Source organism: Chamaea fasciata, unplaced genomic scaffold (genome assembly GCF_029207755.1).
Source record: "Chamaea fasciata isolate MVZ Bird 193981 ecotype frontalis unplaced genomic scaffold, bChaFas1.0.hap1 SCAF_14, whole genome shotgun sequence".
Classification (NCBI taxonomy): Eukaryota; Metazoa; Chordata; class Aves; order Passeriformes; family Sylviidae; genus Chamaea; species Chamaea fasciata.
In genome coordinates, this window is record NW_027094099.1 from 12,552,348 (window position 1) to 12,575,604 (window position 23,257).

Genomic DNA, 23,257 nt, shown 5'->3' on the forward strand with positions numbered 1-23,257 from the left:
TAAGTAGCCCCAGCCACATCTAGTAGGCCTCCTACATCAAATTGCCACAGGAAGAGCATCTCCAGCCAGCAGCAGAATTGTCTGAAACATCCATGATAAAATTAACTCTGGTTCTGTTCTCCTGCAGCCTCTAAGCTCTTAAAGCAGTTTTCATATTCTTGAGAGAACTTCCAGTCTGGATTTAAGAGAGCCTAAATACAATCCTGCAGCTTAACACTGACAGCTCAGGAAGGGAGACTAAGTTCAATTCTGGCAGAGCAAGAAATGATATCTGCTTTAAGAAGGGCAAGGGGCTGCTTGACCACTTGACCCTAAAAAACAAGCCACTGCTTCAGCCTGAAATGAGAACAGCCACCACAACCACTACTAAAGGAGTAGCACACCAAGTTAAAAGCCAGCATCTGATATAAGAACCACCTTCTGATCTACATCCTTGACCTTGCCTGGTGTGACAATGAGGGGGGATATTATTGAGGGCTCTGTATGTGGTTGAGCTATGCAAGATTAAGTTTAGACACTTTATTTCCTGCTGTTAATGACCTTCAATAGGGAAAATAACAATCCACCCTACTGGAAGTAAGTAGTAGATTTGAAACTACACGCTTGTGTCACTCCACATCCTTGAAGCAGATACAGCTCACCCAGAAGCAAAACAATCACTGTTAAGCACAGGATTCCCCACCCCTTTTCCCACTGGGAAATTAAGAGCTTTCCTGCAACAAACTGTGTATCCAGAAAACAAGCTCCACTCCATCCCATATAGTCCCTTAAAGCCACCTAACAAACCTCTGGTTTCCCATGCTTTGTTTAAGGATGACCTCACACCATTTTCATAGCTCTCCATCTCCCTTGCAGTCAGTAGACACAGTGGGGCGAGTTCCCTGAGATCCTGCTATGCATAAACAGATCACTATCCCAAGGGAAAAAATTCAGCCCTTCCAATATTATGCACAGTTTTAGCCCCTTGTAGGCTACATCTCAGGCACTGAACAACAGCTCTTGCTCTCATCATGGGGTTAGAACACAAATGTGTCACAGGCAACTAAATCACTATTTAATCCATGACTCAGTTTGATAAAGAGTAGTCTTGAAACTGTCATTTCCAGTTATTCCATCCAAGTTTTACTTCTCAAGGACACTTCCCCAGCCAATTCTCTCTGGCTTACTGCAAGTTTGCAGAAAAGGACAATGAAGTCATTCCATCAGCATCTGCTTATTGAGCAGTAGCCAGGAGCAGATACACCAAACCATTCATGATCTACAAAGATGTTCCCAGTTAAATTATCTTCCCCCTTTTCTGTACTCTTGGCACTTGACTAATTAATTAATCCACTTGTTATTTTCCCACTAAGCTGTGGCAAACTGGATGCAATTAACAGAGGGATCCATTTAGTATCAGGACAAGACACAGCAGGAGCACGCAGATTGTTCTGTACCCATTAGCCTCCAAGCATCCTCCTTCCTGCAGCCCACATCCCTCAAGCCAAAGACAGATTTTGGATTAAAGGACACAATGAAAATTCATATCAGTTTATTTTACAAGAAAGCTGTAGAAAACTGACAATTCTCCCTCTTGGCCTGGGAGAACTGGATCTTCACTGCAGAACTCCCAGCTTCCTCTAGCAGAAAGACGAAGCAAGGCTTTGAATGGATGGAAGAAACCTTTAGAGTGGTCCTTATTTCTACTGCCATCACCTTGCACCCAGCCTCCTACCAACACACAGCAGTTCCAGTCCAGCACCAAATCCCAGTCTTCGTTAAAAGGTGTGTTGTACAGCTGGGATAATACAAAGTTTCCCATGCTGGCCTGGCTCCAAACTTCAGCTGAGCAGCTTTTTCCGTGAGTAAGTCCTGCTAAAGCGATGCCTCTTGGAAGCCATGACGTGGAATGGAGACAGCTCCTGGTTGGCAGTAATTTGGACAGCATCAGATTCCTCTTCTACAAAAACAGGAAGAATACATGAAAGCCACAGTTTACCAGAATTCACTGGTGAATCCAAGAAGCCAAATACCAAGTGGAGACAACAAGAAGTGAAAGTTGCACTTCCCATGTAGCTACTCTCTCTTCATTGTTACCTCTCCTTCCAAACTTCCCAGTTCATACCAAGCTTCTTGTAAGCATGTGAGATTGAGGCACTGAACACAGCAGTGGCAGATACAGTCACAGGTTTTCTGCCCAAAGCCCAACCCCCAGCACAGCATGATACTGTTCTTATTAGCTGGAGGCAAGTAGAGAGCACAGCCAATCTACCTGAGCCCAGCCTTTCCTCACTTGTGCTTACCTTGAACACGCTTTCTCTGACCTGGTGGTGGGGACAGCAGTGGAGACTGGGTCAGGGCTAGAAGGCTGCTGGCAGAAAGTCCACTCTTCAAGGGTGGAGTGGAGCCTGGAGAAGCACAGTGAGACGCTGAAGCAAAACCACTCAACAACTCAAATATTAAGTCTAACACACACCCTTTATGCTACCTCAAAACTGACGTGATACTCCAATACCACTTATCAAAGTGATACAAACTCTAGGCTGTCACAGCAGTGTTTTAGCATTTGAGAAAGGTAAATGGCAGTCTAGAATCAGTTCTTAGCACATTTAATTTTCTTAGCTGGTTTAGCAGAAAATCCTTCATTGTATTAAACACGGGTAATTCACATTTCCTGGAAGAAAACTGTTACAACCACAATGATCTAGAAATACAAACACAATGTCTGCAGGTACAGAAAGTCTCTTACAGGACCATCTTAAGGCTAAGCACCACTATTATTTCATATCCTGAATATGGATTAATGTTGCTTCAAGGTTTTGCCTTTTTTCTGTGATAATGTTGAGTAAGACACTGCCTGTGTACAAATCTTTCCTTGCAAAAGAAAACAGACACCAAAGCTTAGTGCAATGACTATAGAACAACACCGGCCACAGCCCCCAGTAATTTCTACAACAACACTGGATTGAGTATTTGAAATTCACAAGGCCTTGTTTACAGAGCTGAACAGCTTGTTTCTCCAAAGTTAGCTAAATCCTCTGTACCCACAGCAAAAGCAAAGAGGCAGTTTAAATCTATACACCTACTGATCATTATTGCTAGCAAGGGAATCATTTCTGGTAGCACTTTTAACCAGCCCACCACCACGGGCAGACAACTGGAGGACTAATAAACACCAACATCCACAGGACTAACCCCACCACGACTCCCGTCTGAAGCACTGAAGCAGACAAGCTTTACACTTAAGATTTCTGGCTTCAGAGCTGGATGCTGGGCAGAAGCCAGTGGCATCAACACAAACCTGAACAAATCACTGGCTGAATGCAACTGGGATCCTCTCTCCACAAGTTCTCAGACTTTCCTTTTAGTTCCTCCAGCCTCCTGCTCTTTCATATTTCTCTGATCTCTCTTCCATCATTAATACTCCTCATATCCAGTCTGCCTATCCACATAATTATCTTCCATGTCATCTACAAGCCACTCCCCTTTCACCTCACTCTCCTTCAGGTAATTACACAGAAAACAATTGTGTTCTTGTTTTAGTCTAAGCCTCATTTTTAACCACATCTGAATTTCAGTGGAGTGTCTTTCATGCCATTTAATTACCTGACAAAAGGAAGACATCATCATCCCCAAGACTACTGTGCTGCTCCAGTGTTTTGAGAGCACATGCTCCTGGTTTCTCAGGAAGTAGAGAGTCTGTCCTTGATTTACTTCTGCCGCCCTCATCTGTGGAAAAGCCAGTGAGATCCAAGCTGCTCCTATCAGCACGTGATCTCTTGGCACTGTGATTCTCCTCCTTTTCTGGTGATAGGTGAGTGAAGACCCGCTTCCGAGATTTCAAGCCAAAAGGTCCCATGGCAGAGTCCTCATCAGCCCTGGGTTCAGAGTCACTAGGAAATGCCTGATCCTGGAGCCTGCAAATCCCTTCCAGTTCAAATTCCCCAAGAGTATTTGTTACTTTGCTGCTGCAGTGTTCTGAGATCCTCATCGTTCTCTCTCTGCCTGCTGACACCCGTGACCTGTCGTCAGCATTCCTCTCACTCTGACCACAGCCCATATTAGCAGTGCTGCCTGCTGCTCTCTTCCTCCGAGGCCAGTCATTGATGGCATCAGGAGTGGTCTTCCCCTTCTGCTTTGGAGAAGGTGTCCGGAGAACTCCTGCATCCAAGGGGAACGGGGAGGTGACAGTAGAGGCACATCTTGTTGGGGTATATGACTGGCATATGTAGGTCTGTCCCGCACCTTTCCCAGGTGTACTATGGAAAGAACGGCAGCAGGATGGAGAAACACAGGTAGCTGCTAGTTTCCCTGGGTGCTTGCTGCACCAGGTCATAGCAAAATCACTGAAGGGGCTTTCTCCTCCCCTGGGTTTGCTGGCACTTGTTTCAGGTTGAACTTCCAACGACGAGCAAGAGCCAATTTTCTTAATGCGAAGCTTGGGCAGGCCTGAGGCTTGCATTTCAATTTCCACTTCGTATGTCGGTGGGCTGGCAGAGGGAAGTTTGCAACGACTTTTAGGAGTGGAGAACTTGCCAACAAAGGGAGGCTCCGCCATGCGTGCTGCAGCCTCCCGCTGCCGCCTGTCTGCAGTGCAGCGCAGGGAATAAGCAGGAGGAGACTTCTGCATAGGAGAAGGATTCAGGGCAAACCTGGAGCGTCTCTTGAGACTTGGAGCCTTCAGTCCCATACATTCTTCCCTTAGCAGGGTTCTTGCTTCCAAGTCATTGCTGACTGTTTGCAAATCACTTAGGAAGGGCTCACAGGTGTTTGCACTGCAGTTCTCCCCCTTAACTGACAGCTCACAGTCTCTCTCAGCACTCCGCGCATGTTCCTGCCCTCCAGCAAAAGGCTTTGGAGACAAATGGTTTTCCAAGTTTTCCAAGTCCTCCCTTGAAGGAGACTTTTGAAACACTCTATCCATCTGTTTATTTTTCTCCAATACAGAAGTATTTTCAGTAACTTGGGACTGATGAAGCGGAAGGCTTTCTACAGAACAGTTACCACCACCATCATGACTGTCCTCATATTCTGTAAGTATGGCACATGTGAGGCTCTCTGCTCCAGAACTTGGCTCACATTTGGCTTGCTTGGATGTGTGAAGCAGGGACCTCAGCGAAGTGCCAGTAATACCTGGAGTCTTTTGAGAAGATGGTTTAGATGCACCAGGTTCCCAGTCAGACTCCCCAGCCTGCATGTGGGAAGCAGAGCAGCTTGTCACAGTGTTTGTGGAACTTTCACGGAGTGGAGAACTGCAGAGAGGCTCTGGCCTCATAGCAAGCTGAGGTATTTCTGTACTCAGTGGGCTGGTACATAACTTCGAACCTGGATCTTCAAGTTTCCTGGGTGTCCTTTTAGGTGCTTGAGATAACTGATCTGACTGCACCTGAATTTCATTTGTGAGGATTTGCCTCCGAGCACTAACTGGAGATGCTGATTTTGAGAGGTATCTCAAGGAACGTCTTGGAGTCTGAATTTCTGTAAAACACCTTTCTTGAGTGGCAGAGGGGGAAGAAGAAGCAGTTAGATTTGAATCTGTTGGAGGTAATACAGAGGCATTAAGCCCTGTGAACCCTTCACGTTTTGGTGTTTGCAAGCCAGGCTCTTTGCAAGAAGGGGAAAGTGTTAGTGCTGCACAACAGTCCTCAGCAGCAACTTGCAGTAAGTGAACCCTCTTGCTGTCAGTTAGAGCAGATGGAGACTTGACCCTTTGTGCAGGATGAGAAAAGTACTTTCCCAAACATTTAGCTACAGGCTGCTTAGCTGCTGGACTTTTGCCAGGTGTCTTCTCCAGCTTCTGTGGCATCCTGTGGGCAATGCGAGGCGATCTCCTTGGGAGCTTACTGGCAGAATTTAGTGCCTTCTGGGCAAATTTATGAGGTGTTTTTCTAGGAGTCTGCAGGAGAAAAATAATAAATTAAATAATCATGCTTGTTCTACTCCAGGAGTATTATCTATCCATCTTCATATTTACTTCCCACGATTTGAAACATAAAAAACCCATTGGATGAGACTTAACGAATGCTAAATTCAAGATGCTGATGAATGGAGGAGAAAATGAGGATGGGAAGAAAGAGAAAGGGAGGTAACTGTTTCTACCTGACATGAGGTAAGCTCCTCTAAGTGTAAGGAATCTTTTCTTGTTCTCCTCCTTCCAGGTGAATGCTTCACTGCAGGACTACACATGTCAATGACTGCACCAAAGAAAAACCTCTTGGGAGTCTGGACAGGGGGGCTCTCTGAATGCTGGTTAAGGCCTATAACATGGAACAGCACAATTTAACTACTACAAAGTAACGTGCCACAATTGTCTGAATCACGTCAGATGTGTGGCAAAGTAGTGTAAAAAGCTCATATCCCTGGCATGTTCTTTTCTAGCCAAGTGTTAAAGCTTCACCAGAATTATTTCCCATTATGAAATTAACATCCCTCTCCAGAAAGAGTGCCCCAATGGTAAAAAAAAAAAAATACAAAATACCTCGGCCTCTTATTCTATTTATAGCTTGTAGCTTTAGATAGTTCTGGTTCATGACTAAGGATTCTAATAAGTAGAATATAAAGAACTAAGTGTCACCATTTTTAGCTGATAATCCTACTGAGAAAGCCTGCAAAGAAGATCCCATCAGTCATTGCTTTATGCTGCCACAGAGTAGACTGAGTAAGCTATAGGATTTCAGTCCCATATTTTACATGGATTTCACTGCATTTAAGGAATGCAGACTGACAATCAGTGGTATTCTGTTAGATAGGCCTGACTGGTTTGTTAAGTTGGCAGTGAATTCATCATAGAAATAGCTGCCTTACCACCCTCAAAATTCAGATCATCAATTAAAAAATAATTACTGAGGATGAATTTCTGTCTACAGAAGGTATTACATGACAGCTCTTAGCTTCTTACAGTCTCTTGTAGAGCCAAATCAAATCAAACTCAGAGCTATCCATGCCAGCTTTTTAGATCAGCAGTATCAGTCTGCTCAAATCCCACTCAGTACCTTCTACATCCTGCAGTTTACAGCTCTCCTTTTCTTGTCCCTGGTGGAGGTACTGTGAATTTTTTGAGGTAGGCTGTGTAGTGGAATAGAAAGCACCAGAGCAGGTCCTATTCAAAGACATCTGTTTGATGCGTGGGCTTCTTCTCAAACCTGCTTCTGGAAAGGTAAGGACATTGGAGATTGAGCCTTCTTTCCCCCTCTGCAATGGGCACATCATCAGGAATAGTCCACAACTGCAAGGAACATACTCTCAAAAGAAACTTCTCTACAGATACCTATCCCACCCAGAAAGGCAAGCAGGTGAAGAAAAGGTTCAGTTTTCTTGAGGATTTGGAATATTTATGCATACAAATCTCCTTCTAAAGTATGACGCCCCTCTTCTAACTCATGATTACTGTCATTCCTCTTCAGCAATTATATGGAAAGGAATGCTAGAAAAGCCGTGTTCAATGCAGGCTACATCCAAGCTAAAAGATGGGTTAATGCTCTTGTCTGTTTTCATCAGCAATTTCATTTTCCCACTTGCCCAGACTTGCTGGTTTTTTCTTCCCTTCTGGGGAAAAGGAACAGCAGTAGCCAATATAAGAGACACTCCCCAGAGCCAGGTGGCTGTCTATTACAGCAGAAATCAGAGCAGGGTCACAGCACAACATGGTGAAGTTACATTAAAAATAAGCATATGCTGGTTTGACAGTAATTACAGCAGCTCAGAATCTAGTTCACCCTTCAAGTCCTTCACGTTTTTTCATTTGAAAGACTTAATACCTACCTCTCTTTCTTAACTTCTATTGTCCAGAGCTGTTAAAGCAGTGAGCAGCAAGTGGTTCTAGCAGAACAGAACAGTACAACACTTTTGGACTGACTTCTCATTAATTAGCCAAATGAAAGCACACTCATCTTAGAAGCTACGACATGGCCAAACCACCTTTAATGAAAAATCAGTGCTTACCGTATATGGCCTTCTCTGGAGATTCTTCTACAACACCAGTGTCACAACCTGGATCAGAAGACCTTAAGAAACAACAGACATTTTGGGCTTAGCATACTGAGCACATTTACAAGAACAGAACTTGCCAGAAACTGAAAAGCAGTGCTCTTTTCTACACCAATGTATTGCTTTGAGGGCTACTCTAAGCGAGCAATTAGAGAGCACTTTGCCTCTTATTGACATGTAATTAAGTATGGGTAGCTCCCTAGATGTACAGGTAACAGTTCTACATGAAAGAAAATGCCACAATTCAGCCTGGACTCCACAAAATACAGCAGGAGCCTTTTCTTCAGAAGCCCTTGAATCAGCAACTGAACCTAAACAGATATTAGCTGAAGGAATTAAAGCAGCCTGACTTACATGATGAAGCAAGCAGTATCTCCCCCCCACATAAGCAATGGCATTTAGCCTCCACTGGGTCTCTTACTGCCTGAAGTGAAGATCATCTTTGACCACAATGATACCTGGTAATTCTGCTCATAACCGTTAATTAGGCATCCATTAATTAGACAGGCAATACTTACTGAAGAAATTCAGAAAGAACTCACCGGCCTTTGATCTGCTTGTGTAGGAGTCTCCTGGACACCTGCTTATGTAGTGGTGTTTCTGCAACTCTCTTGGTCAATAACTTGTGATGATCTAAAAAACACATAAGAGCTATGACATCACACAATTATAAAGCACTTGGAAGAAATAAATAAATACAGTTTTGTACAGGCTTAAGCTTAAGAATGACAGCCAATATTAAATCTCTGTGCTGTCTCTCAGCACTCACAAGCTATCATTATTTCAGTCCAGTGTCTACACCTCCCTCCCACTCCCTCAATATTATTAATAGTACCATGTCAGACATAGTTAACCTACTGAGATAATTTAATTCTTTATCTTTATTTCACAGATTCTTTTTTAACCAAGCATTTTTAACTTTAATCTTCTTTATGAGAAGTAAAGAGTTCAGTAAAAATAGGTTTCAGTTTCAATGCCATCATTATTCACCCTCCAAACGTCACTGCAATGACCTCCTATTATGCTTTATTAAAAACAGATCATAATTGTTTCATAGAACTGAGAACACAAAAATAGGAATTTTAGCAAAAGCTCTTCCACAACAGTCCTACATGTGCAGGTCATATCCTACCTTTGTTGCCCTCACTGGTGCATTTGTATTTTAGGCCTTCCACAGCAGATACTGACTGGCTTCTAAGCATCTTTTTCAGTGACCTTTTTGATGGTGAAAGTATCTCTTTATTGAAGAGATTCCTCCTCACCTTTGTAACCTCTGTGAGGCAAGAAAAGCAAGAAATGATCAAATTACAAGGAAAAGCAGAAGAAAAAAAAAAGAAAGAAAAAAAATTACAAAGGTAATTTTGTCAGGCCACTAGGGATAGAACAATATACCAGCATGGAAGGACAACTTTTTAGAGGCTCAAACACTTTGAAAAGGTTTTTTTTTTCAGCTACTGGAACAGGTTCTCCTCTAAATTCATTCCAGCCTTCTCATCTGAATTTGCATTATTTGCATTATTCCAGCAATAAGCTACAAGCAGATGCCATAGCAGCAAAAGCAGACAGTCAGTGTCCCATGTGGAACATTAGGTGCACTACAAAATCTCAACCAAAGCACATCTTGCTTCAGAGAACACACGTGAGATTTATTTTTATGAAGTATTTGTGGGGATATATCCTATTTTCAGATATAGTTCGTTCTTGTGCCCATTTTCTTTTCAGGACAGAGAAGATGGAAATAATTTCAAGAGTCAAGGTTTTCTTTTGAGGACACAAAATTTAAGTTTTCTGCATATGAGTACTAGGAATACCGCATATTTTTTTTCCCCCTCAAAGTTTTTGCACAACTCAGCAAAACTTCCTTCAGATTTCCAGCATGCCTCAGCATAATTTCATCATGGCTCAGTAAAATGTACAGGGACAACATGCGCTGAAGATGCACCTTTCCATGATCAAGCCAGAAGTCAATGTACCTTGCACTGCCTCTTTCTGCAACAAAGGCATCTGCTGGGACTTCTCAGTGGCAAGGTAAGAACGCAAGTTCTCCTGAAACAAACAAGAAATCAGCCTCGGCAGCAGTGCAATGTTATGTTTAAGTATGAGTATTAACTATAAGCTCTGAACCACACATTATTTCAACTTCTCCTTCGAAACAATTTCATCTTTGTACAGCTGATACAGGGCACACTTACTAAGGGAATACAGAGCAAGAGTTTTTGCAGCCAAGCATCACAACTCACACACAATCCTTCTGGAAGAGTTTTACCTTTCTGATGGGGTTCTTGGCTACTTTGGGAATCTCAATTTGACGCAAGTTCTGTGGCGCTTCTGTCATGCTCCTGTGTCTGGTTAACACATTATTCCTTTAGAAAATACACAAAAATTAAGTTAAAATAAGACCAAGAGCACAGTTATCAACCTACTGACAATTAAACTTAGGTGTGACTCAAGAGACAGGAAGTGTTTACCTAAATTTAAATTGCAAACTGCGTTGATACCTCACTTACTACAACACTGGGATATGATTTGCAATATAAAAAGCTATTCCTAAGGCTGGTATTGGAATTCATTCACAATTTGCTACTATGAACACAGAATCCCCACCACAGATCTCCAGTAAATCACTTTTAACTTTAACTATATAGATCAGCTATTGCACACATAACATGCTTTTCCTCTCATGGAAGATGCTTCTGAAATCTACTTTTGCGTAAGATACAAATACAGAATCAAGACTGTAATTTTTACAGTCAACAAAAAGCTGCCTGCCGTTTGGAATTATTACCTTCTCTTTTTGGCAGATCTGGTGCGCAGCTCCTCCAGCTGATCACTTTCAGTGCAAACAGCGCTGGGAGTTAAAACAGATGACAAGGAGGGAGGAAGGCCTGGAGATTTGCTATCCAGAGTCATAGAGTCATCACTGAAGAAGTCTGAAGGCAGAACGGATGCAAGCTTCGGGGGTATTTGTGTACCCAGACCATAATAAATGTCTCCAAGGGTCTTTGGTATAGAATTCATATACCTGGAGCACCAGAGAGAACCCACATGAAATACACCCCTCCTCAAAACTGTTGGTATTTCAAACCCAAGGTGTGAACTAAATCCTTGTTTTTACATGTCAATTTAAAAACAACAAACTGAATATCAACCGGGTTTTAATTAGCTTACTTGCTTATCAGCTATTTTTTCTTTAATCAAAACATCACTGTAATAAAGAGAACACGTCTAAATTTCTGAGAATTATGAAGATGCAGTAAATCAAAGCTGTTGACTGCTCTCTACTCACAGACATCTGACCCAAACCACAGGCCCCAGCAACACAAGTCATGCTAAAGAACTTACAATTCTAATATTTCCTCTAGAAACTTTGTAAGATAGGCTGGGTCTTCAGTCAGACACAAAATACGCAGCATATCTGTCACCTGGAAGAAAAAGTCAGGTGGCAAAAGGCATTAAGGTTTGACAGCTGCAGCACCAGATATTTTAGTAAGGAATATAAAGTGTTAGTGTAAAATCAAAGGAAAAGCAGGTTCCAGGTCTGCATTTCTAGTGCCATGCAGAAACACAGCCTGGTTTATACTTTACTTGCCTCCTCTAGCAGCTGCTCCATTTCCTCAGCGTTGCTTTGCAGGGAAGGGCACTGAAGGCACAACTCAAGGCGCAAAAATACCTGAAGTCGGCACCTGAGGAAATAAGTAATTATCCACCACCTCTTCTTCTAATGGAAACAGCAGATTTACTGCAAAAGGTGTGCTCAAAAAAGCAATGGGAAGGGAAGTGGTTCCTTTTGACGGCAAAATTTAGTTAGCATTTCTTTTTGGTGGCAAGGGAGATGCCTCATTCCAGATATAGGCTGCAGTGCTTATCACACAGCATGGGTATATCTGCATTTAATGAAATGGTTTTACTGCAACCAGAGATTTCCCTTGAAATATTTGCCCCATGTAAATACTTTTCCAGCTGTACAAAAAAGCCACCATTAAAATCTGCTAATCAACTCCATAGTATCTCAGAGGCTGAAGTAAATACAGTGTCTCATACTCTCTGACTTTGGTCTCCTTCTGTGAGCCATGCTGTTGTCTGAGCATTTTGCTGGTCTTCAGGAGAATGTTTCTCACTTTTCCCACACAGGCCACCTGCAAACACAATGACAGCAAAAACCTCAAAACTGTTTCCTATCCCCCAGTTAGCCCCCCACCTATTCTTTTGGAAGTACAGGGTTTTTTTCCTTTTCTTTCAAGGAAAGAAATTACTTTTCCTTTTAGTAGCAAAGTTATGTCATAGAACAACTTAGAGCTTGAAATCAGAGGTCTCTTGCTCGCAGCTTCAGGCCTTCTTCACTCTGGATCCACTTTGGATTTGTCTCTCAGTGTCTTTGTTAAATTAATCACAGGTTTACCAGTTTTGGTTTCAGACTATTGTAAGCCTATGAACAGTGCTAAAGAAATACCTTGAACAATTTCTCTTTCCTGGCAAAGCCAGGCCTAGATTTGCCATGTAAGGCAAAAAACAAAACATGCACCTTCTTTAATATACGGTTTGCAAGAAGGTACTTTTTAAAATACTGTCTTTGAAATTAGAATTTGTAAGGAGGTCAATGTTAAGAAAAGACATCTTGCAACATTTAGCAAAGTTGTAAACTGGTAACTGAACTGGATTTTTCCTACATTTTTTTACAAGCATCCAGTTTCTCACTGTTGAGTCCTCACAGATAGAAGCAGTCAGTGACCATGGTGCAACTCCACATAAAACTTCAGGGAACATGAAGGAAAGGTAGCCCAAAATAGTAAAAATTCTTCCAGATCAGTAACAACTCTGCCCACATGCTCTTACCTACCTGTTTCTCTTTGGCATCTTGTATTTTCAAGAACCTTTTAATGGCCATGATCATATTCTGGGCACACACAGATGAGGGAATTCCCTCAGCAACAGCCTTTTGGTAGCTTGCAGTCAAGTGGGACTGCAGCTCCTCCTCTGTTTGGAAGTCTGCAAGGAAATGGTCTCTGTTAACCAAATACATGTTCACCACACCTCACTGATAAAATGCCCACACCAGCTGAAGCAGAGAACAGAGCACAGAGAACAGCACCTAACAGAGGCAGTCCCAGGTCCAGGCCCATGACATATTATAAGCTAAATCAATCCTCTAATCAACGAAGTTTGCTTAAGGCCAGCAAACTTTCAGGCTACTGTAGCAGTCAAGAAATGCCCTTTATTTCTGCCTAATTAGTAAATAGGACTACATTTCCAGTTATACCTTGATGAGTGCTTCCTTCTATTTCTCTCAGTCAAAAAAAATTTAAAAGTAAATCCTTATTGCTTTTTTCAGATGGATACAAGACAAGAAACTAACCCCAGAAGCAGCTGTAATGCAAGTTTGTAAAGAATCAGAAACTAAAACACTGATGTGCTCCTTGGTACTGAATACTCCATTATTATCTTTGCTCTCCCCTCCATAAAAATACTCTATGACTCCTATATCAGGATATCAAGAGTTCATATGGGATGTATCAGGACAGAAAGGTAACACGACTTAGCACACACCAATTGATATTTTAAGTGCTTTTGCCTTTCCTTCCACCTTTTCATCCAATCTTTTTGCTGAAAGCTTCTGTGGAACCTTCTCATTCACTGCTGGTGGCACAGCATCAGGTTGAAACTTCTGAGCTTTTACATTCAGTCTTGCTGCATTGAGCATCTGCAGGGATCTGGGCATGGTCTTCATCTTCTGCCTAACTGGAGTTCGGGGAACCCCACCTGCAATGCCACAAGAGAGAGTTCTACAATCAGGCACACTGGGGTAGGAACTCCATCCAAGGCAGAGAATAACACTAAATTTTCTATTACTGTGAACTTAGTAAACTCCCAGAGGAAAACATGGCCCGAAAGGTTGGTATTTCTTTATGAAATCAATATACAGGCAGTGTAGTAGGCAGCTACTTCTCCAAATAAAAAGCCAGGCGCATACTGCTCTGCATAAGAAGTTACATAGGTTTAATCAGAAGTTATATATATAGGCAGCAATCTTATGTCACAGAAATAGAAAGAGCTGACAGAGCAGGACTTGCAGACACATGAGGCTAGGGTAAAGTCAACTGTGGTTAGTGTACAGAAATGCAACAATCAAAATCTTCTAGAAGAAAGAGTTTTATTTCTCTAATCAGAACAAAATTGAGAGGTTGCAATATTTACTAGTAGTTGGAGCAGTCCCTGTTTCAACAGCTAATTAAACTGCAGAGCTCTGCATGCTGCTTTTAACAGCTCTGTCAGTCCCTGCACAGCCTTGAATTACAATAATTGGGGTTCTACTACAAGACAAACCTAATAGTAATAAGTAAATGAGATTGTCCCTAAATAAAAAAAAAAATCTAAAGCATGCTATTACTTAGAATACAGATCTCTGGGCTTCATGCATCATCTTTTACTGGCAACATGCACACATAATCCCTAAGTATACGTACGTCTCTTTTTGTTATTTCCTGGTCCAGCTGCAGCAGAGGTTTCACTGAATTTTCTCTGGTACAGCTCAGATAGACTTTCTGAGAGCTCCACATCAGATCGGTGTGCATCATCCTTCCTGTTAGCACAAGGAACCTGCAGGAGCCTATATGAAAGAACAATACTGTTACCAAAAATAAAGTAGGAGTAGGAGGCATATCCTTTCTTCCCTGTGGACAGAAACAAGGTTTTTGTAGATTCCAGTCTGCAGAAACATGGTGCAAGTAGCACACACTAGTAACTCTTCCATCACCTGCTCCCCAACACACTTAGGAGATGCAGAAAACCCACACCCTCTTAAAATTCTGGAAACAAGCACTACATTAATGTGCAATGGGTATGGCACTGATCTGTACCACAAACCTAAATGAGCAGCTTTGTGCTTTCTAAACTATCTTGCTTTTTTATTAGGCTCTTTTGTTTCACTCAGCAAGCTCTTTGAAGAAAGCGAGCTTATTCATTCCAAATGAACACCAACTGTGAGAACACAACCACATCTTCAGTATCTTGCACTGGATCTCACCATCCCATAAAAGCTGAACTCTTGTTATTTCACAAGAAGCTCAAGGTCATTTTAAGTGACCTTTATAACTCTTGAAACTGGCAAGATTTTGATTCATGCAAACTGATACCCAAACATCCTGCTCCCAGTTTGTCTATATACCCCACCAAGAGATAAGCCACCAGTAAACTGAATACAGAAATAAAAGCAGTAGAGAGGCACTCAATTCTAGAACTCTAAGCCATGTTACAGCCATACTCCCTTAACAGGAAGCAGAAATCCTTGATATTGCTCAGAGACATTCAGAAAAATACCTGAATGACTCCATCAGATCTGAGCTTGCTCCACAAGCATTGGATGCAGGATACCAGGCTTCCAGCACTGAAGGATGCCAGGCCCCTGTATGGGACAGCTCCCGCTGGACCCACTCTGGCACTGGAGTTTCTTCTCCTGTAAGCAGGCAGACACACACACACAAATTAGAAAAGCTGAACTAAGTGGCAGAAGGTCCCAACCTTCACAGAAGCTCTAAAACAGAGGTTCCCAAACCTTTGATCCTGGAGAGACAATTTCATAGCCAATACATCAGAAAACGAGGTGAGTCACTCTAACACAAAGACACATGTAAAAGCAGCCTCCTCACTGCAGTCCCACCCAAAGGCTTTACTGGCCAGGGATGGCCCATGTGACACATTTTAGGAAGCCTTCTTCTAAAAGCATGCCCACAGGCACATGTAACTGTGCTTTATCTGCAAGCTAATGGAAACTAACACTTTGTCAATAAAACAGAAAGCTACACCCAGATACATTTCATTCTGCATCACATCACATTGTGTGGCCATAGCTAGCTACACAATGAACAAGTCCCAAAAATTAGACTCCTCAAGGACAAAATCATTAACTTTAGATTTTTTTTTTCACCACAGATCTGGAGATGATCAAAACATGTCAAGTTTTGTATTTCTTGACACCTACCCAGACTGACCAGAGAATCTTCCACTGACATGTCAATTTTACTCAACACACTATTCACAATCTCTGGCAGGTGAGTAGCACAGTTTTGGGAAGAGTCTTCCACTACAGCTCCTTCAAGGCTGCATCCCTGAATTTCAGCAGTCTTCTCAGGACCAAGCACAGTCAGAACTGCAGTATCCTCAGAAAGTGGTGACAGAACAGCAGTGCGGGGGCACCAAGTTTTAGACAGAGATACTTCAGCAATCTGCATTTAAAAGAAAAAAAAAAGGAAAGAGTTTACATTATCTAGAAATACAGAGACCTAAGGAGCACAGATACTTTAAAGCAGCTTATAGTTACATGATCTTAAAAAAAAAAAAAAAAAAAAAGTTCTGAATTTAGCTTCAAATGGGCAATTTGCAGTGCAGTGTCAATTACTGTCTTCACAACATGACATTGCCACCCCTTTTGTCACAGCTCATTTCAGAGTATGTATTAGTTTAAGGCAAAGAGGAAGATTTACCATGTGCAGTCCTTCAGCCACCAGACTCCTCAACAGCTGATGAAACAGACACCTGTAACATTCTCCCTGCTCAGCCTGGGATCTCTGCAGTATCCAGCTCTCTGTGAGGAAGTGGCCAGCCTGTGCCAAGCTCCAACCTGTCAAGCTTCCTTTCAGGACAATGCTGACTGGACACTGCAGCTGTCTTTGGCTCATGGCAAGAGGTTCCAGGATCACAGCACAGCTTTCCTGCTTCTTCTCACCTGTGCGAGGATAGGATAAAGAAAAAGTCTGAAAGCAAGTAAAAAAAAAAGTTTTTTCCATCAATGTCAAATTCTGACATTCAATGTCAAAAAAGTGAGTTCTAAGATTAAACAGGGATTAAAAAGTAGATATACTCTACAGTGTGCTGTAGAACTGACTTCCTTCCCATGCCCTCAAAGAGCTGAGTGCATGGAAAGCCAGCTAAAGAAAGACCACCTGCATACTGCTTTACAGCTAATCTGTTACCTTGGGAAGGGTTTTTAATATGTGTTCTTATTTTAAATAAATTAAATAATTGTATGAGAAAAGGGAGTACACCTCTATAAGGTGGGACCAGCAAAGAGCACTTCATCCAATGTTCTAGGAGCATGGAAGACTGAAAAGGCTAAATCAGAAATGTGGGCTAACAGTTTTCATATCAGAAGAAGTAGAGCACAAGCTGAACTCTAAAAAAAACCAAAACACCTAGGCTTTTAAATATTTCAAGTTACTTCTACACACAGTATTCACAAAGGAAGCTCATCAAGGACCCTGCACGAGAGAACAATTACTAGCATGCACATCTATATTTTTCTTTTTTTTTTATTACCAGGCATGCTGAGAAACAACATTCCTTCCTGCTGGGGAAACACTGATCGATACACGGATGGCCTGGAGAACAAACAGTTCAGAGTTGCATCCAGGGGCAGGAGCGTGGCCCAAGGCACAGCCGGTGGCACCGGGAACAACCCGGAGTCCCCAAGGAAGGCAGGAGCAGCATCTGCCCTGGGGTGACTCAGACAGTGCACCAAGGTTTCTGCCGGCAAAATGGTGCCTCCCATCTGGCAAATCACTTCAAACATTGTCCAGTAGCCACCATGATCCGGGCATTCGATCAGCTGAAACGAAAGTAACAGAGAAGTCTCAAGGTTGGCAGTGAGAGAGCTTTCATGCAAACAAATAAAGATTGCCCTTTTTCAGAAAAGCTGGCATATAAACATATCTATAGCATCTAAACAGGGTGCTTTCGGAGTGTCTTTATGGACTTTATCAGCCTTCATAGGAGCCTAACAAAGTAAATACTATTCCCAGTGAATTAAAAGCAAGCAGTATTTTCAAGCTACTTTTTTTTAATCTGGTATCTACACACCTGAACTATCAGGCTGCTTATCTGCAATTCTGAACAGCTGTAATACGCCTCTAAGTCAAAGCACAAGACACCCCATCAATAAACACTGTACAGCCACTCCGCTGCAAATATATCTCAGTCTCCACGTGGATAATTCCATTCCAGATTTCAGTCCCTTGCTGAAGATTATGTGGCAGTAAGTGAACCTTGGCGTGGTTCCCTACCTAATCCAAAGATTACTTATGCCAGAGACCCGCGTGGCAGATGTCCCGCCAGTGCTCACAGCGGAAAGCTGCGCGGTGTAACCTCGTTACCTGAGCCCTGTCGGCAGTGTCCACCCAGAACAGGGTGATTTTCTGCTCCACAAGCAACTCCTGGACACTCTTGGGCAGGAGTTTCTCCGCCAGCTCCTGCGCCGTGGGCGGCTCTACAGGGGAGGAGAGGGCGTCGTTCCCCGACACGAACTGCCGGAGCTCCCTCCGCGAGTGCGGGCAGGGGGAGAACAGGAACACGGCGTTCACGAAGCCCTCGGGTGGCGCCTCCGGGGGCTCTCCGGCGGCCAGCCCCGTCCTGCGGCCCCTGCGGGGCGGCTTGGCGGGGGACGCGATCTCCGGGCGGTCCCACTGGAAGTCGAGCAGCGTCTCCTTAAGCCCGCTGTGCGTGAGGGCGGCGCGCGGCGCGGGCCCGGGCAGGGCGGCGGGGGCCCGCGCCCCGAGCCGCTCCGCCAGCTCCTCCTCGAACCGCTCCCAGGCGCGGGGGCCCGGCGGGCGGAACCCGCCGCCCCGCGAGGCACCGCCGCGGCCGCCGAGCGAGTCGAAGAAGCGGAAGGCCCAGCGCAGGCGGGAGAGGCCGAAGCGGCAGCCCAGGAGGGTGAGGAGGCGGAGGGCGCCGTGCTGGAGGCGCTGGCGACGCGCTGGACCCGCGGTGTCCAGCAGGAACACGGCGCTGTGCGAGCACGACATGGCGCGGACACCTCACGCCGCTGCCACCATCGCCCGCCCGGTCCGGCCGCTCGCGCCTTCGCCGAGCGCGGGCCCCCATTGGCTGCCGCGAAGCGCCCGCCACGCCCACTCCCCGCACCTCCCTCTCCCATTGGCCTAGAACGGGAAGCGGGAGGGCGGAGCGACGCGGGGGCGAATGGGGTGCTCGCTGCTGATTGGCCGGCCGTGCGGAGAGTGCTGCCATCCCATTGGCGGGAGGCAGAGGCGGAGTGATGGGCGGGGCCTGCGCGCCGACCGAGCCGATTGGGCGCCGCCACTGGTTTAAAATTTAAAGCCGACAGGGCGCGCCTGGTGGTGACGTCATTGGATTTGTCGTATGACGTCACTGGGGCGGCGGTCGCCGGGTCCCGGGGCTGGGCCGTGACACCGGCCCGGTCCTGCCCGCCGTGCACCCGGGCAGGCTCCGCTAGTGCCGCTAGAGGTCCACGCCTGCCCGCTCACCGGCACCTCCCCATCACCACTACCGCCCGCGGGCAGGAGGAACAGGGACAGCGGCAGTCACAGCCTGCCTGGAGGGTCCCGCCGACACGGCATCCTCCTCCCCGAGCCTCCCTGGAGGACAGCAGGGACAGCCCAGGGCCTGTATGGATAAAATTCAGATTTAAATTCAGATCACATATTACAAAAAAAAAAAAAAAATTACTGTTCGGATAGTAAGGCGTTGAAATAGGTTGGGCAGGGCAGTGGTGGAGTCACCATCCCTGGAGGTACCCAAGAGGCATCTGGATCTGGCGCTGGGTGATGTGGTTTAGGGGTTGCAGTAACGTTCTCTTTTGATGGTTAGACTTGATTGTAAAGGTCTCTTCCAATATTGACTATTCTATGCAAAGGTGTGAAGTCAGTGCACCCAGAAAGGGGCTGATTCTTGTGGAGGCCAAAAACCCCAGCTTGTCATCAGCTGCCTTGCCCAGGAGCATCTCCTCCCTGCAGGGCTCCCTCTTGCCCCATTGTGTCAGTGGTGAAGGTGGGATCACACTGGGTAACGGCAGAGGAATCCCCACAGAGCAGAGCCACCCAGGTGTCCGCTCCACCCTGGACTACAGAGCTTGAATGCCCCAGCCCAAACCAGTGTCACCAGCAGCCAGTCATATTTATAGAGCAACAAAGACAAGCGGGCACTAAACCGCCCATTCAGCTCCACCCTGTGAACACAAGTGGATTTAATGAGCTGGAACCAGGAGCTGATCCACTCAGGTGGGCAGGAGTAACCTGCCACCAAGAGCAAGAGAAGGACGGCAGGTCTCCCTGGAAAAGTGCAGAGGGCAGCCTGCAGCCCTGGGGGTGTGGGCTCCCTTCTCCTGGCCAGGGGCTGACATCTCTTGCTGCTTGACGTCACTCTGCTGTTTGAGCCCTGAAGAAGAGCCAACCACACCGTGTCACTGCCATTGTCCAGCCACTGGCATCTGTCCCAGCAGCCTGCTGAGGACACTTAGCAGAGTGTGACCAAAGCCTGCCTTATCACAGTCCACCTGGGACCCGAAACAAACCCAGGGCAAAGGGGAGTTTCCCAGCAAAATCTGACAGTTTCCAACACAGGAACTGCTGCTAGCTACCCAAACTCCTTCTCCTTTCCTGCCCACTACAGTGTATTTGCTCTGGAAGCCTATCCAGCTCTTGGGAAAGCCAGCAGAGGTGTTGACTGAGCCCAGGTGATGGTGTTTCCCTGTGTGACAGCCAGAGTTGCTCACATCTCTGCTTCTTTTGCTGTCCCGTGTGTGTGCTGCTTTCACAGGCATTTACCCTCTCTGCCTGCTCCACAAGGACACCAACTTCCCTCTCCAACAGTCCTTGGGTTCTTTCTGGACAATCATTTACTTGCTGATAAATGCTGTTTCTTGGGAGGAAGGAGAGGGTGCAAGAAAAATCATTTGTGAATTTGTATCACGTGTGGTTGTCACTTTGATCCAGATAAGATTTTTTTTTAACCTAAAAATCTCACTTTATTTTGTCCTGTTTCCAATATTTATCTCCAAGGGATACTTAATGGTGGGGGCTGAATAAAAGGATGAGAAAGCCCAGACCTAAGTGAACTGTTTGATCTACCCTCATACCACCACTCTGTCCTGCCCCAGTGGAAAGTTTGTTTCCCTTTCTGCTGAGCCGGCCGGAACAAAAGTTTTGTTTTGTATTGACTCAGATGCTTTGCTTTCAGGTCACTCCTCAAGGACCTGCACAAGCAACAAGGCACCTTTGATACTGGGCAATGCCCAGAGTCTGAAGGCTTCCAGGACTCCCCAAAGCCCCATTCTCCAGTGCCTTCTACACCCCATGTGCCCAAAGGCTACTGACACTGGCTGCTTTGACCACTGATTCTGGGGAGCACCCATTCCCTCTTATCCAGGGTGAAGCTGCCCCAAGGCCTCCAGGCAAGAGGGAAGGCTTTCTGTGTGCTTTAGATTTTATCTATGTATTTTCAAATATTTTTAGTGCTCATAAAAGTGAGAAATTTGTTGAGACCCAGCTGGGGCCAGTACTGTACAACCCTCACTCAAGGTAACTAAGATCTGGACACTGCTAGACCTGGTCCCACATCTCTTAAGCAGCAAGGCAAATGTTCCTTCTCCCTCAGCATCATCCCAGTGATTTTTTGGGGAAACTTTGCGGCTCTTATGGATGCTGGACATGATGGGCGAAATTCTGTGGTGGAGCAAGTTCACACCAGTCTGAAGTTTCCAATAGGACATTTAATCACATTGATATTTGTGACTGTATGGTGAAGGCTGCCCTGTGTGTCCTACCACACAGCTGGGTACCTTGTAGGGTGGATGCAATGGTGGCCTACCCATCATAGGAAGTGCTCTGCCAGCACTGCTGCAGACACTTGTGCTGGCACAGCCCCATCAGCCTTCCCACTATTAGCCTGGCCCTGAAAAGGAGCCTGGAGAGAAGCTGGTCTTTTAATGGGTTCTCACAGCACGGACAGCCAGTGGAGCATGCCAGCCCTGATGCGACTGCAGTGACAAAGTGCTGATCTGCAGGTTGATAAGGAGGGGCAGTGCCAGGTAGTGCAGCAAGGTGAGACTATCAGGCCAGCAGAAAAGCCATTAGCCTTTGTTCCTGGCCTCCACACATGAGGAGAGGGGCTGGGGACAGCAGGTGGGGCAGAACTGCTTCCTCTGGGGTCTGCACAAGGGCTTTGCAAGCTGCTTTTCTGGAGACCCTGCCATTTCAATTGATGTCATAGATTAGAAAAGCTCTGCAGTTACTCTTTTGCTAGAGTAATCACAGAGTGTAACTGCTGGTGGCTACAGTACCTAAGCAAGTTCCCTTTTGTTTTAAAATGTTCCCCTGTGCTGCCTTTTCCAAGGCGTCTAAGGGCTGCTGCAGGGCAGGGCAGAATACTGGTCTTACCACGTAGTTGGCACAAGAACATGCAACTGTCAACAGTGTTCCAGCAATTAGAGATCAAGTATTGTTTGGGGATTTCAGCTTCTTTCTAGCTAGAGATCTTTTGTATCCTGGTGTGTACAGCTGAGACAGCCCTGAAGAAACCCTGTGTAATGGGAGACCCAAAAACACACCCTGAGCAGCATTGCTCGAGGGGGAGCTCGTCCTTCAGACAACAGCAACATCCACTTGCTTTAGGTGTCCCCAAAAAGTGACCCCAGTCACATGGAGCTCTGCTCATGCAGGGTAAGGGCTAAGGCAGATGGGCTTCTCTCTTATTCCCAATTCTGTCTCTACCCTGCTGCCTGCACAGGGTTCAAATGAGGTTGAAGAGTGATTTTGTGTGGCCGTCAGTCTCTTCAAGACCATCCACAGCATTTTTCTGCCATCTGTCATTTTTGAGAAGAAAGCACACAAGGAAAAATAATAAACTCAAATTATTGCCTAATCAACACCAAAATCAGTGCTGCTTGCTCAGCCTGCAGGCCACAATTAGATGCCATCAGCAGATTTGGGCAGCTTGCCTGGGCTGCAGTCTTTCATCTCTTGAAGACTGACAGGCAACCCAGGGATCTGCAGGCAGAGGAAGGAGCTGGGATCCATTTGAAGGACTTGCCCGGCTCTTTGGGGAAAGAGCACCTAATTCAAAACAGGAGGAAAAGTGGAGTTTTGTGCTTATGTTTGTTAATTAAAAGAAAAACATACCAGAGGAGGGGGTGTTTAGGCCTCCAGCACCGTCTCACAGTATTGCCCTGGTTATGCAGCCCCAGCTCAGTTTGCCTTGCCAGGAGGATGCTCTGGGTAAATCACTTTGGGAAATTATGGAACATGTGTCACTTGAACATCCTTACAGCCTTGGCGAGGCCATCACGTGTCTTTGCACTCATGCAGGATCTTGGTACCTGGTTTGAAGTGCACACCTTCCTCCTGTTCTGCACTTCAGCGGCTTTTCCAAAAGCCAAGAGCTGGAGCAAAGGGCACCCTGCCTTCACCCACAGTGCCAGCTGGGGAAGGGCAATCTCAGAGATGGGGAGGGAGTAAGGGGAACACCGAGAGCCAGAAGGGAGGGGACAGCA

At 45.3% G+C, this 23,257-nt stretch overlaps 1 protein-coding gene across 1 annotated transcript; it reads right to left on the reverse strand.

Moving 5' to 3' along the window:
• Positions 1 to 359: 359 nt before the first annotated feature.
• On the reverse strand, positions 360 to 18,755 carry TICRR (TOPBP1 interacting checkpoint and replication regulator). The gene is made up of 22 exons (XM_066196365.1): positions 18,108 to 18,755; positions 17,275 to 17,563; positions 16,443 to 16,684; positions 15,941 to 16,184; positions 15,280 to 15,415; positions 14,427 to 14,569; positions 13,510 to 13,722; positions 12,803 to 12,951; positions 12,007 to 12,101; positions 11,555 to 11,648; positions 11,308 to 11,387; positions 10,751 to 10,987; positions 10,232 to 10,328; positions 9,939 to 10,011; positions 9,098 to 9,238; positions 8,508 to 8,598; positions 7,921 to 7,982; positions 6,972 to 7,127; positions 6,079 to 6,236; positions 3,586 to 5,875; positions 2,283 to 2,387; positions 360 to 1,939 (listed from the first exon to the last, which is right to left on the reverse strand). Exons 1-22 carry the CDS (start codon positions 18,753 to 18,755, stop codon positions 1,821 to 1,823), a joined length of 5,862 nt encoding a protein of 1,953 aa, XP_066052462.1. The 3' UTR covers positions 360 to 1,820.
• Positions 18,756 to 23,257: the final 4,502 nt, after the last annotated feature.